Source organism: Nomascus leucogenys, chromosome 7b (genome assembly GCF_006542625.1).
Source record: "Nomascus leucogenys isolate Asia chromosome 7b, Asia_NLE_v1, whole genome shotgun sequence".
NCBI classification, from domain to species: Eukaryota; Metazoa; Chordata; class Mammalia; order Primates; family Hylobatidae; genus Nomascus; species Nomascus leucogenys.
Genome location: NC_044387.1, coordinates 79,898,167 through 79,911,014, shown reverse-complemented (window position 1 = coordinate 79,911,014; position 12,848 = coordinate 79,898,167). Strand labels below are relative to the sequence as shown.

The window sequence follows — 12,848 nt, the reverse complement described above, 5'->3', positions numbered from 1 at the left end:
TGTTGGTAAAGAAGATACCCAGAAACAAAATACAGTAGAAAAAGCAACTCTAAATCATGATGGAGGAGACAGAAGGCAAACACACACTTTGAGAAAGTCCAAACCTGCGGCTGGGTGCAGTGGCTCACACCTGTAATCCCAGCACTTTGGGAGGCCAAGGCGGGTGGATAACGAGGTCATGAGCTCAAGACCAGCCTGGCCAAGATGGTGAAACCCCGTCTCTACTAAAAATACAAAAATTAGCCAGGCGCGGTGGCAGGCACCTGTAATCCCAGCTATTCAGGAGACTGAAGCAGGAGAATCACTTGAACCTGGGCGGCAGAGGTTGCAGTGAGCCGAGATTGTGCCACTGCACTCCAGCCTGGGCAATAAGAGTGAGACTCTTTCTCAAAATAAATAAATAAATATATATATATATATATATATATTAAAAAATAAAATAAAAGGCCGGGCGCAGTGGCTCATGCTTGTAATCCCAGCACTTTGGGAGGCCGAGGCGGGCGGATCACGAGGTCAGGAGATCGAGACCACGGTGAAACCCCGTCTCTACTAAAAATACAAAAAATTAGCTGGGCGTGGTGGCGGGCGCCTGTAGTCCCAGCTACTTGGAGAGGCTGAGGCAGGAGAATGGCGTGAACCCAGGAGGCGGAGGTAGCAGTGAGCCGAGATCACGCCACTGCACTCCAGTCTGGGTGACAGAGTGAGACTCCGTCTCAACAAAACAAAACAAAATAAAATAAAATAGAAAGTCCAAACCCCCAAAAAATAGTTCAAATGAGGAAATGCTAAACTATCTTTAAAGAAGATTGGGAGTAACCAAATAAGTGGCAAAAATAAGATTAAAACAAATTTGATTGTTTAATACTGCTTCCAAAATAGCTCAGTCACAAAAACCTAGAACAGTTTTCAGACTCATGCAAACGTTAATTACATCACTACCTTTGCATATCATTTTAACAAAATAAAAAAATGCACAGAAAACGTATGCAGATGCTTACTTGTATGGTTTCTGTGGCAAGATACTGATCCGAGTCTTGTCGAGTATCTTTTTCAGCTTGTTCCTTCCTCCAACAGTATTGGCTTTACTTTTTTTGTTCACTTTTTCAAGTCCTATCACCTGTTCTACATCTACAGCAAGATCTGGAATGGAGTAGCGACTGGCCTTTTTGATGTCACCAATTTTAGGAAGGTGGGGCGCACCATTTCTTTTCTCTTCTGACAATCTTGTTAGAAGTTCTTTAAATACTAAAATGAAAACAGAAACACCACATAATGGCAATTATAAGATATCTGAACAATTCTAAGGCAATTGTGGAACTTGGAAATATATGAGAAGTACAGACTTCAGTTATCAAAACTGCAAACCTGCAGAAAAACAATACCACACAATAAACGAATCACGCCAAATCTGCTTGGTATGTTGCTCTATCAAAACAAGTTTAAAAAGAGTAGTATACTCTTTATGGGTATTTTAGTATTTATCAGTAAAAGATTTCAGTTATCAATAAAGACAGATTAAAAATATTTTTTATGCTTAAGTCAGTGGCTTTTTATTTAGATCTAATCTATGCTTTTACCATATATGCTTTCTTATGATGTTTGAAATACTAAAAAGGCCAAAAGGAGAAAAATGAAAAGTATGCAAAATACTTACCAAATAAATTCGTTTTCACAGTGATAGATAAATGTGTGTTATTTCTAAGAATTTCCATGGCTTTTGACAGCTGAATGTTTTCAAAGTTTTGGCCATTTACTTCTAATATCTAAAAATGAAATTATAAAATGTATCAAAATTGACTGAAAAAAAAAGAAAAACCAGACACCAAAATTCACCCTTAAATCTGAGTTTAGAAATAGCATACCTGATCCCCCCGTTTCAAGCCTGCTTCAGTTGCTTTGCTACCTGAATCTACACTGTCAACAAAGATTCCAAATCCCTTCTCAGAGCCTCCAAGTAAGATAAAAGGCAAAGGAGCTTCTCGGGATGGTTTTGTTAACGTCATCAATCTTCTTTTTGCTTTAGCAGCACATGCAATATTCAACAGCCTTAGGTGTCCACCCATTTTCTGTAAGAGTTCAGAAACAGTAGTGTCAACTCAAAAACAGGCTGAATAAAATGAACTTTAAGCTGATCTTAAAAAAAACACAAATATTACCTCTCTTTCCAGATTGTTTTCAAATTCTTCTAAAAATCGAGTCATTGCAGGATCTCCTTCAAAGTCATTGAAGTGATTATTTACCCACAATAATACTACCCGTGTAACCTGAAAAGTCAATTATTTTCAATAAGTTTCCTTTTTAGTGCCAAAAATGTGATTAAAGTCATTCCAGAAAAGATATCTAACTTTCAAACAATTTACCTAATAATAATAAACAGGAAAATAAATTAATAATAATAAAATCTTCAAAGAGGATGCCCTTCTGAAAATGAGTATTTTTACTTTGAATATAGACTTCAGGTTGCTTTGCCAGGAAAGGTTCTGAGTCTGTGAGGGTATTTAACTTAAAACTTGTCTAACTTTCAAAATGCATTTGAAACAGATCAAAATAAAAGCAAAGGTGTAATAAAACAAAAATCAGCTAATACAAAAGACAGAAACTAGAAAGTCAAGGTAGAAGAACAGACTGGACAAAGAGAATCAACGCTATTAAGCCTAGAAAGCTCTGTAAGGGTGCAGAATATAAAAGGAAGGAGATAAGACAATGTAGTTTATCATCCAATCTGGCCTTAGAGCTCTCAAGAGCTCTAGATGGTCTCCTTAGAATTATAATCCTGGGGCCTACAGAGACTGATGACTGTCATGAAATGCTGCTCTGGTGCCAATTTAAAAATTGTAACTTTTATCTGGTGTACACTTACTACGAAACTAGAAAGTGTAGATTCCTATGGAATCCAGATGTTTTATTATGTTTTACCACACTCCCAACAGAACTTAAAAAATGTTTAAACATTTGGTGGCCAATTTATTGGCCTCTGTGTTTAAAGACGGCTGAACTAATATTTTGTTCATATTTCTAAGGCTGCACTAATATTTTGTATCACCTTTTTGTTTTTTGTTTTGTTTTGTTTTTGCTTAAGAAGTACATTCTATTTCATTACATTAATCTGGACATAATTGCTGTGACAAATATATACATTAAAGTATTTTTAGGTTTACATTTCATATTTAAAAGCCAAAATAGAATATATTTCCAACCTTATCCCTGAGGCTCGGGTCATTAAACCACTCCAATAACTTTTTGCCCACTTCCATTGGGCTAGAAAGAAAAGTCCTATAGGTCAACAGAAAGTCTTCTATGAATGTTGGATCTACTACTGAATGCTCTTCCACCAAATGCATTGTTAACCTTTCTGAGGTACCCTGTAACAAAGAAAAGGTTTAATTACTATATATGTATATGTATATGTATGTATACACACACACACAACATTATATGGTACTGGGATTTCAAACATTCAACATAAAATGAATTGGGTAGTAACACAGTTAACAATTAATGAAACTGCTATTCATCAGGAGATCATACATAAAGATTTTTTACAACTGATAACCTTTAAGAGATAGGCTTAAAAATGAAAAAAACCCTAAACTGCCACAACCAATACTACCAAAAAGATTCCTTGCCTTGGGAAGGAGGAGTGGTCCTGTGTCCTACCTTGATGACAATGTGTCCCTTTCTTGTTCCAGTTCGATCAAGTTCCCGGTGTTCTTTCACCATAACAATCTCTCCTTCCTCTTCAACTTTTTGCATGTTCTTTTCTACTTGGTTGAGAATACGGCAGTAATCTTGCTGGGCTATGCAGACAAACTGGAATAAAACATAAGTCACATGTTAATGATAAAGTGCTTGCAAAAGACCTAGCAGTACTAATAATTGAGTGTTTTAATTATTTAAAACTGACATTTTTCCCTGTCTTTCCCATACTTTCTAAATTAATGCTGTAATGAACCTTAATCAGACTTCTCTACTTTTAATGTATTTCTTCCTTGGTCAAGAAAAGTTTCATTTTTAGAATACTTATATGTATTTTACATTAAAAATCCTAACAATTTTAAAAATCAAAAGACAAAATTAGAAGATAGCTTTTTCATGCTTCTTTCACAATTAAAAAACACTGCAGTGGGGGGAGTGGAATTGTAGGAAAATAGATGTAAAAACTTAATTATCATTTAGTGAATTAAAAGAATTTGAAAAAGCAAAAATTTTTGAATAAGAATGATTTTAACGAAAGATACGGACACTCAAAGATACCTATGGAGTAGATATATTAATTTGCTAATTATATTGATGAAACACCATTTTAGAAAGCTTGTTCAAAGAAGGTCAAAACACAAACCACATATGTGTTATAGCTCAAAACATTATCCTTATAACTGGTATTAAGGGTAATCCTTGCTCTTAAAGAAAAAGTTAAAAATCTGCATATGAAGTCATTACTCTCCCTGACCCCAAATATAAAAAATTTCAGAGCTTAGGGCAAACCACTTAAGAAATTACATTTCTTAGAAGTTTTAAAGAAAAGTTAAGAATGAATGACAGAAATCACTTATTATAGAAATTAACTAGAGGTCAGTGAGGAGACAAGAGATCATTTGGAAATGCAAAGAAGCATGGTATTTCTTTTTCTTCTTAATGTGAAGAAGATGAAAAAGGAGGTGGTTAAATTATATTGTAAATAAGCTAAAATATGATGCAACCACCTGAAATCATGATTTCATAGGGCATTTAGAGCTCTGATAATACATTATTCTTTTTATATTGCTCATATTAATTTTTTAAAAAAGATACTATACTAAATATTACGATAATCATAATGACAACATCATCATCATCACCACCATCACCATCACCATCACACTATGGCAGCCTTGTGGAACTTTTTCAATTCATCCTCCTAATCAAACCATGAGGAAGGTGCTATTATCCCCATTGTACAGATGAGTGAACAGCACTATGTCTCACAACTACATGCTGGCCGTTTTAAAATAAATTACACATGCACATCAAAATCTTGGAGGGAAATAAACTGTTAATATTATTTCTGAGCAATGCAAATTATGAGCAACTTTCATTTTAGTATCTTTCTATATTTTTCATGCTTTCTGCATAATCAATAGATTTAAGTAGAAGCAGCAGTTCATAAGAGGAACAGCATATTGCCGTATCATGTTTCTCCCAGAGTTGGCTAATCTCACTAGTTTTTCTATTAAGCATTTTGAAGCAAAAAGTTAAAAATCAAAAGATATAGGCTTTTTTTGTACAGTAATTATGCATACTTTAATTATATTAAAAATATCTTTAGAGCTCTGATATTACATTTTTTAAAATATTGCTCATAGTATCACTAATTTTATAAATAAACTGTTAACATTATTTCTGAGCGATTTCCTTAACACTTTCCACAGGTGTGTAATGTTTCAAAATATATGATCCTTAGTTTCTTATCTAAAAAATATTTTATTTCTTTGTACACAGCAGCAAAATTATTCCAAAATATGTATAAGAGATTTAGAATGGTTTTATTTCCAAATAATTCTAGGTGTTCTTTCTTGTACTCAGTTTTAGAGAACAGCATTAAATACTCATTTTCTCACTTATCTTCTAAAAAAGAAATACATCCCTGAATTCAACTGAATAACTAGATATAAGGGAAAAAATGCTTTATGAAGAGAAATGTACTAAAATTAATCTTGACTACAGACTTTTTTTTAATTAGAATACATTTGATTTGAAATTCTTAGTGTCTAGACAGACATTTTGGCATTTATTCTGTAGCAAGCTGAAATACCACCCAAAAAGGAAAAAAAAAAAAATCCCAAACTGAATTTCTAATATGGTCATATAGAACTGGTACCTAAAAAGAAATACATTTTACTTGAAAATATTTATCTTTTTAAAATAAGCAACTTATTTTTGCTATAACAAATTTATAGATCTAATATTAAATCCACAGGTAACATTTAATTTTAACTAATATGATTAAGTCAGTTGAAAATCTTTGAGTTTTTTTTTTTTTTTTTTTTTTTTTGAGAGAATCCCACTCTATCGCCCAGGCTGGAGTGCAATGGCGTGATCTCGGCTCACTGCAACCTCCGGCTCCTGGGTTCAAGTGATTGTCCTGCCTCAGCCTCCTGAGTAGCTGGGACTACAGGCGCACACCACCACGCCCAGATAATTTTTTTGTATTTTTAATGCAGACGGGATTTCACCAGGCTGGTCTCGAACTCCTAACCTCATGATCCGCCCGCCTCGGCCTCCGAAAGTGCTGGGATTACAGGCATGAGCCACCGCACCTGTTCAGAAAATCTCTGAATTGCTTTACTGAGGTTTTAGGTTTCTGTAAATCTCAGGGGTTTCAGATTGCTGTAAGCCCATGAAAGTACTATATGATCTCAGTACCCTGGTATGAAATAAAAATTCAAGTAAGAATTCACTTATAAAAGTCAATGGCAGTTTATATCATAGGATTATTTTCCTTTGGGCATGACATTATAATTTGTATTTAAGTAAAACATTACAGACGATGAACGAAATAAAATTAAACTTCAATCCACATATAGTGTAATCAATTTTCAGTTTATCCACAGCAAACTGTATTCTCATCCAAAACTGTTTGTTACATTCTAAGCGCTATTAGCGCCTATGATTCCAGGAAGAGGTGAGTCTAACATAGATTTGCTTTAACAGGTTAGATCTATTTAAACTGGCACTTTGCAGTCTGTGAGGGAAATTCATACCTAATTGTTCACATAGGTATCCAAGTGTTCATTCCCCACTTGAAGGGTGGAGGGCAGGGCTAAGCAATGCCTGGGTGTCACTGGCAGGCCTAAGACACAGGCACTGGAGAACAAAATAAGGGAAAAGAATAAAGGGAGTAAGAGGGTAAAAGAGGAAATGAAGAAAGGGAAACAGGAGAAGGGAAAAAGAAAAGAAAGAGGTATATGTGGGTAATGGAAAACCATTACCAATTGCCTGGTACCACAGGGTGTGTATATCAAGCTCTGAACTTTGTCCTTTCACACCAGACAGGGAGTAAGAATAGACACTGAAGTGGGAGAACTGGAAGAGAAAATAAAGAAGGGAACCAGAGCAAAACAAGAGCTTGACCATATCATGGGATCCAAACAAATAAATCTTAAATTTAATCCATTCATCATTGTGTTCTTAGGCTTAACATGAGCTCGACCATCTTACTACAGAAACCAATATTCATTTTGGAACTCCCTGAAATATAACTTTGCAAAGCCTATAAAAAGTTGTTTTTCTCTTGGTAAAGACAGCATCATTTTTGTTCATTTCACTCAATAACTTGCTTCCCTACAATATGGTCAGTAAAATGATAGAAACTCATGGAGGCTATTTTATACACGAATAAAAATATGGTTCTCACTGTTTCCTTTACTTCTCCCAACAAGGAGATGAGCTAACATTTGTATTTTCTGACAGATATATGACATTTTAACAGAAATACCTTAAAATGGTATCCCAAGCAAGTACTTACATTAAAATGCCAAAATTCATTCTCCATCCCTGTTTAAGGAATTCCTTAGGGATAAAATGCTAGGCCTGAGCAGATGAGTCAATGGAAGTACAAGAACGAAATCCCTTATTTAACATATTCCTTTTACAGTGGTGTGGAGTGTAGCAGAAAGGAAGACAGGGACTTTCTTTGGCAGGTACCTCACCCTTGACCCTCTTCATAATTAACTTCATACTAGGAGCTATAGGAGTCTATATATCTTAATCAGAGTTTTCTTTTGAATTGGACTCTTCCCTGTTGACTATCTGGGTTTCCCACTAATCCCTCACTTTGTAAATAAATTAGATTCTTTTCCCTAACATAACCCCTACTTCCTCTTCCTTTTCCAGAACTCCCAGATAAATAATGTTACCTGGTGCATTTCACATGACTTAAGCACTCTGTAATATTCAGTCATATAACATTTCAATCAATTATCCTGAAACATTTCTATGCCGCGTATCATTTTAGTCTCATTAATTACAAAATTTCTAACAAAAGGGTTTGGCTAATTAAGGGGTATTAATGCAATGGCTGAATTCTCAAAAACAAAACAAAACAAAACAAAAAAACAAACTTTTACTTGCTTGTTAAGGACACATACTCTAACTCAAACACTATTGTAATTCCACTATGTAGAAGGGTTCAGGGAAGAACTGAGAAAATAGGAGACAGGAAAAGCCTTTAACAATTTGCTGGCTTGTTTTGACTCAGTTTAGTTTTTTTGTTTTTTTTTTTAAGAGTACAATTACAGAGCTGAAACAGCATATATAATTCCCTTTAAATACCCATTCCCACTAAATAAAGACTTCAATATTTACCATTTGTTTTCCTCTATTATAGCACATTAATTGAGAATTAACCATTTTGTTTTCCTCTCTTATACCATTTTTTTCCTCTATTATACAAAATAATTGGGAAGTAAATATATTTAGAATGTGTTTCTGGCATTACATATTTAAAATACTGAATTCATAGCCTTATTTTTTTTTCCTCTATGGTGCTCATGGATGGAATTAGCTGGTGGAATTATTTAGATTCTATAGATAAGATAATTTTATGTGTAGTCATGGTCATTTTTCTTTTTAGTAAGTAAAATGCTTAAAATGAATATTTAAATGAGTGATACCATTTTACACTGACCGGACACTATAAAAATTCAATTATGTTATTTTAAAATAAACCATATGCAGATGTTTTTCAAACTGCAGACTAATAAATACAAATGATACTTAATTAGTCTAAGTCACATCATTTGGTTGTTTACATTTAATTTTGTTTCAGAGACAAATTCTTTTAGAACACGTCATAAATTATAAACACCTAACAATATCAAAAGCATCTTAAATGTATTTCTCTGTAATATAGTGGTTGCCAGTTAAATCAATCTAGTTTCACATTTGGCCTTAGTATTTTCTCTAGTCAATTATTAAATGCTTTTAAATAATGAATATTAATAAAATATCAATACTGATACTATTTCTCTTTTGCTATCAAGTATTTTTTATTGGCTATTATTTAACTAGCAAGTCATTCTACTGATTCACACTATGATTAATTTCCATGACTCTTCTAAAATCAATTTCTTACATGTATTTAAATAAAAACACTGCATAACTATACCATATCACTTTTATTAATGTATTTACTTCATAATGTGCATTTTACTTCCATATTTTGATGACATTATTAATTACTGATGGCAATTTAAAAATACCATAGTTACACAACACTTTTTTTTTTAATCGAACAGATAGTTCCGTGTAGTTCAAGTAAAATGGAGATTAATTTTTATTTTTCTGGGGTGTTATAAGACTAAAAGTAATAGTTCCACATTAAAATTGTATTGTTGCCAGGCATGGTGGCTCATGCTTGTAATCCCAGCACTTTGGGAAGCTGAGGTGGGGGGATCACTTGAGGTCAGGAGTTTGAGACCAGCCTGGCCAACACAGCAAGACCCCGTCTCTACTAAAAATACAAAAAGGCCAGGCACGGTGGCTCACACCTGTAATCCCAGCACTTTGGGAGGCTGAGGCAGGTGGATCACGAGGTCAGGAGTTCCAGACCAGCCTGGCCAATATGGTGAAACCCCATCTCTACTACAAATACAAAAATGAGGTGGGCGTGGTGGTGCATGCCTGTAGTCCCAGCTGCTCAGGAGGCTGAGGCAGGAGAATTGCTTGAACCCAGGAGGTGGAGGTTGCAGTTAGCTGAGATGGCGCCACTCCACTCCAGCCTGGGAGACAGAATGAGACTCTATCTCAAAAAAAAAAAAAAAGCCTCCCATAAAACCCCCAAAATTAGGTGGGTGTGGTGGTGAATGCCTGTAATCCCAGCTACTTGGGAGGCTGAGGCAGGGGAATCAACCCAGGAGGCGGATGTTGCAGTGAGCTGAGATTGCGCCGCTGCACTCCAGCCTGGGTGACAGAACAATACTCTGTCTCAAAAAAAAAAAAATTTATTTGTAAGATATTTATATAGGGAGAAAAATCTCATCACAATGGCATGTAAGTGTTCTTTATTAAGAATAAAATATATATTTTTAAAGTTATATTTTATACCTGGCAGTCATCCACCTTTGTTCTCATCACTCCTTTCATGTATTCTTTGTCCATGGTAGGAGAAACACCAAAACTATTTCCCATACACAGTATTTCTGCTTTTCCATCTGGATAAGTCACCTCCACAGATCCATTGAGAATCACTGACCAGGAGTCCAGCTAATCCAAAAAAAATAAAGACAAAGCAGAAAGTAACATCATGATCATACAGCTGTAAGTGCTAGTATGGGCCCTAAAAATGAATTAGCAGATTCTCCATTTTGGAGATAAAACAAGTAACTGAAGTTTACTGTTTAACAAGTTCACAGAATAAGGAATAAAACACAGCCACATATCTACATATTTCCATATGCCTAGCAGAGAATGCATATCATAATGCCCTTTTAATTTGACTTTGGATATTCTTCTCTAAAATGACACAAGGAAAAAAATTTCTCTGTCCCCCCAAAGCTCATGTAGACAAAATGATCATCATTGCCTCAATGAGAATATCATTTTGTCTGACAAAAGGCATTAAATTTATGAATATTTAAGATGCAAAAACTGAAAAGTTAATGTATCAAAAACTTTCTATTTGCATATGAAATTCTGTAAATAATGGGAAATATAATGGATTTGGAATATAGTGACTCATATGGTTTGGCTCTGTGTCCCCACCCAAATCTCATCTTGAGTTATACTCCCATAATTCCCATGTGTTGTGGGAAGGACCTGGTGGCAGATAATTTGAATTATGAGGGTGGTTTCCCCTAAACTGTTCTCGTGGTAGTGAGTAAGTCTCATGAGATCTGATGGTTTTATCAGGGGTTTCTGCTTTTGTATCTTCCTCATTTTTCCTCTTGCCGCTGCCATGTAAGAAGTGCCTTTCACCTCCTGCCATGATTCTGAGGCCTCCCCAGCTACGTGGAACTATAAGTCCAATTAAACCTCTTTTTCTTCCCAGTCTCAGGTATTTCTTTATCAGCAGTGTGAAAATGGACTAATACAGTGACAGAACACATGTACCGTAATTCTTGATTTATTCAAACTTACTGTCGTTGGGTACTAAAAAGGAAAAAGTAAGAATTGGGGTTTTGTTCAACTGCTGTATTGAGATATCTTTAAGAAGAAACTTTTTAAGTGGTAGAAATAGCTACTCACCTCTTCACCATCATTTAACACTATGGTCCCCGCTCTTTCCACCACTGCGAACACCATCACAGCACAGAGTTCTCGCCTCACTGACATTGTCATATTGGCAAAAGCAGGCAACTGGTGCATAAATTCCAAGAGTTGTTCTGAAAAGCAAAAGTACAACTTTTATTAAAAACAAGTGTTCAAAAAGAATGCTTTAGGGTCCTTTCTTTTTAAATGCCCTACAATTTTGCTTATTGAAAAATACATCTCAAGTATCTTTAGCACCAGCTGAATTTCTTGCAGGTACACAAAGAATTCTGTCACTGTGGAAATGATGACTCTTACTTGTTGAATTAGAGGCAACAGTTTACATTGTAACTCCAGTTCTAATACCACTAAAGACATTACTAAACTTCAAATGGGAAATTTCTATTGTAAATGAGATATAAGGCTTATTATTACGAGAGTGAAAATGAAAGGTAGCTCTGAGAATTCTCCAACAAGTCAGTTGGTTCATTCCTGTGCCTTTTGGGCAGGTGAATACCTAAAATAGTCAGCAGAAATAACTATATTTAATTCAAACATTCTAAGGAATATTTTCCATGGATCAAATCCATAAAAAAGATTTAAAAATTAACAACACGATATGATAAATGAAAATGAAAACTGATATATCATTTTTTAGCTCACAAGTTGGCAAAAAAGGAAGTTTCATCGCTCTTCCTTCCTATGGGAATGCTGTGGAGAAACAGCTTACACCTTGGTAGGGTTCTAGCTGCTGATGTCACAGTCTCTTCAAGTACTGGGTTTTCTATTTTTAAAAGTCCTGTGTTTTCTTATCATTCAGTAGCTTTACTAATTACACACTAAGTTCTTTCCTTACTCCTCACCATGGCTCTGTGAAGCGCGTTTTCTTTTTCATTTCACAGGGAGGAAACCAAGGCTCAGCATCAGCATCATATAATTAAGAGATGGCAAGACCAGGCGCGGTGGCTCGTGCCTGTAATCCTAACATTTTGGAAGGCCGAGGCAGGAGGATTGCTTGAGGCCAGGAGTTTAAGATCAGCCTGAGCAATGTGGCAAGACCCTATCTCTACAAAATATTTTAAAAATTAGCCATGTGTGGTGGTGTGTGCCTACAGTCCCAGCTACTCAGGAGGCTGAGGTGGGAGGATTGCTTGAGCCCAAGAGTTTGAGGTTATAATGAACTCTGTGATTGTGACAATACACTCCATAATGGTTGAAAGAGTGAGACTCTGTCTCTTAAAAAAAAAAAAAAAAAAAAAAAAAGTGGCAGTGACATGATTCAAGACCATCTGCTTCCAAAGGTCATGCTAGACTTTAAAGAGCACAGGGTGTATATCAGATGTTTAAATGCTTACTAGTTGTATTACTTTGGGCAAGTTGATTAATTTCCCTAAGTCATAGTTTTCTCACTTAAAAAGAAAAATACAGTATCTGCTTTACTGGATAGCTGTGAGGATAAAATGCAATAAAGATGATAGAAGTCCGTGGCACAGAGTAAATACTCAATAAATGAGAACTGCTATTATTGTCATTATTATAATAGTCATGACATCATTCAAACTTTTGGCTCAATAAAAATTATACTAGATGTTTCTTGTACATAATCAAACATTCCCTATGTA

At 35.1% G+C, this 12,848-nt stretch overlaps 1 protein-coding gene across 13 annotated transcripts in view; it reads right to left on the bottom strand.

Moving 5' to 3' along the window:
* The window catches only part of RAPGEF2 (Rap guanine nucleotide exchange factor 2), a 257,003-nt gene that overhangs the window by 25,407 nt on the left and 218,748 nt on the right, over positions 1-12,848 (bottom strand). For all 13 annotated transcript variants that reach the window (XM_012508235.2, XM_030816277.1, XM_030816279.1 and 10 more), the window contains 8 exons: positions 11,224-11,360; positions 10,084-10,242; positions 3,658-3,810; positions 3,198-3,362; positions 2,157-2,264; positions 1,863-2,066; positions 1,655-1,763; positions 999-1,245 (listed from right to left, as the gene is read on the bottom strand). In XM_012508235.2, coding sequence (XP_012363689.2) covers positions 999-1,245; positions 1,655-1,763; positions 1,863-2,066; positions 2,157-2,264; positions 3,198-3,362; positions 3,658-3,810; positions 10,084-10,242; positions 11,224-11,360 — 1,282 coding nt within the window. The remainder of the gene's footprint in view (positions 1-998; positions 1,246-1,654; positions 1,764-1,862; positions 2,067-2,156; positions 2,265-3,197; positions 3,363-3,657; positions 3,811-10,083; positions 10,243-11,223; positions 11,361-12,848) is intronic.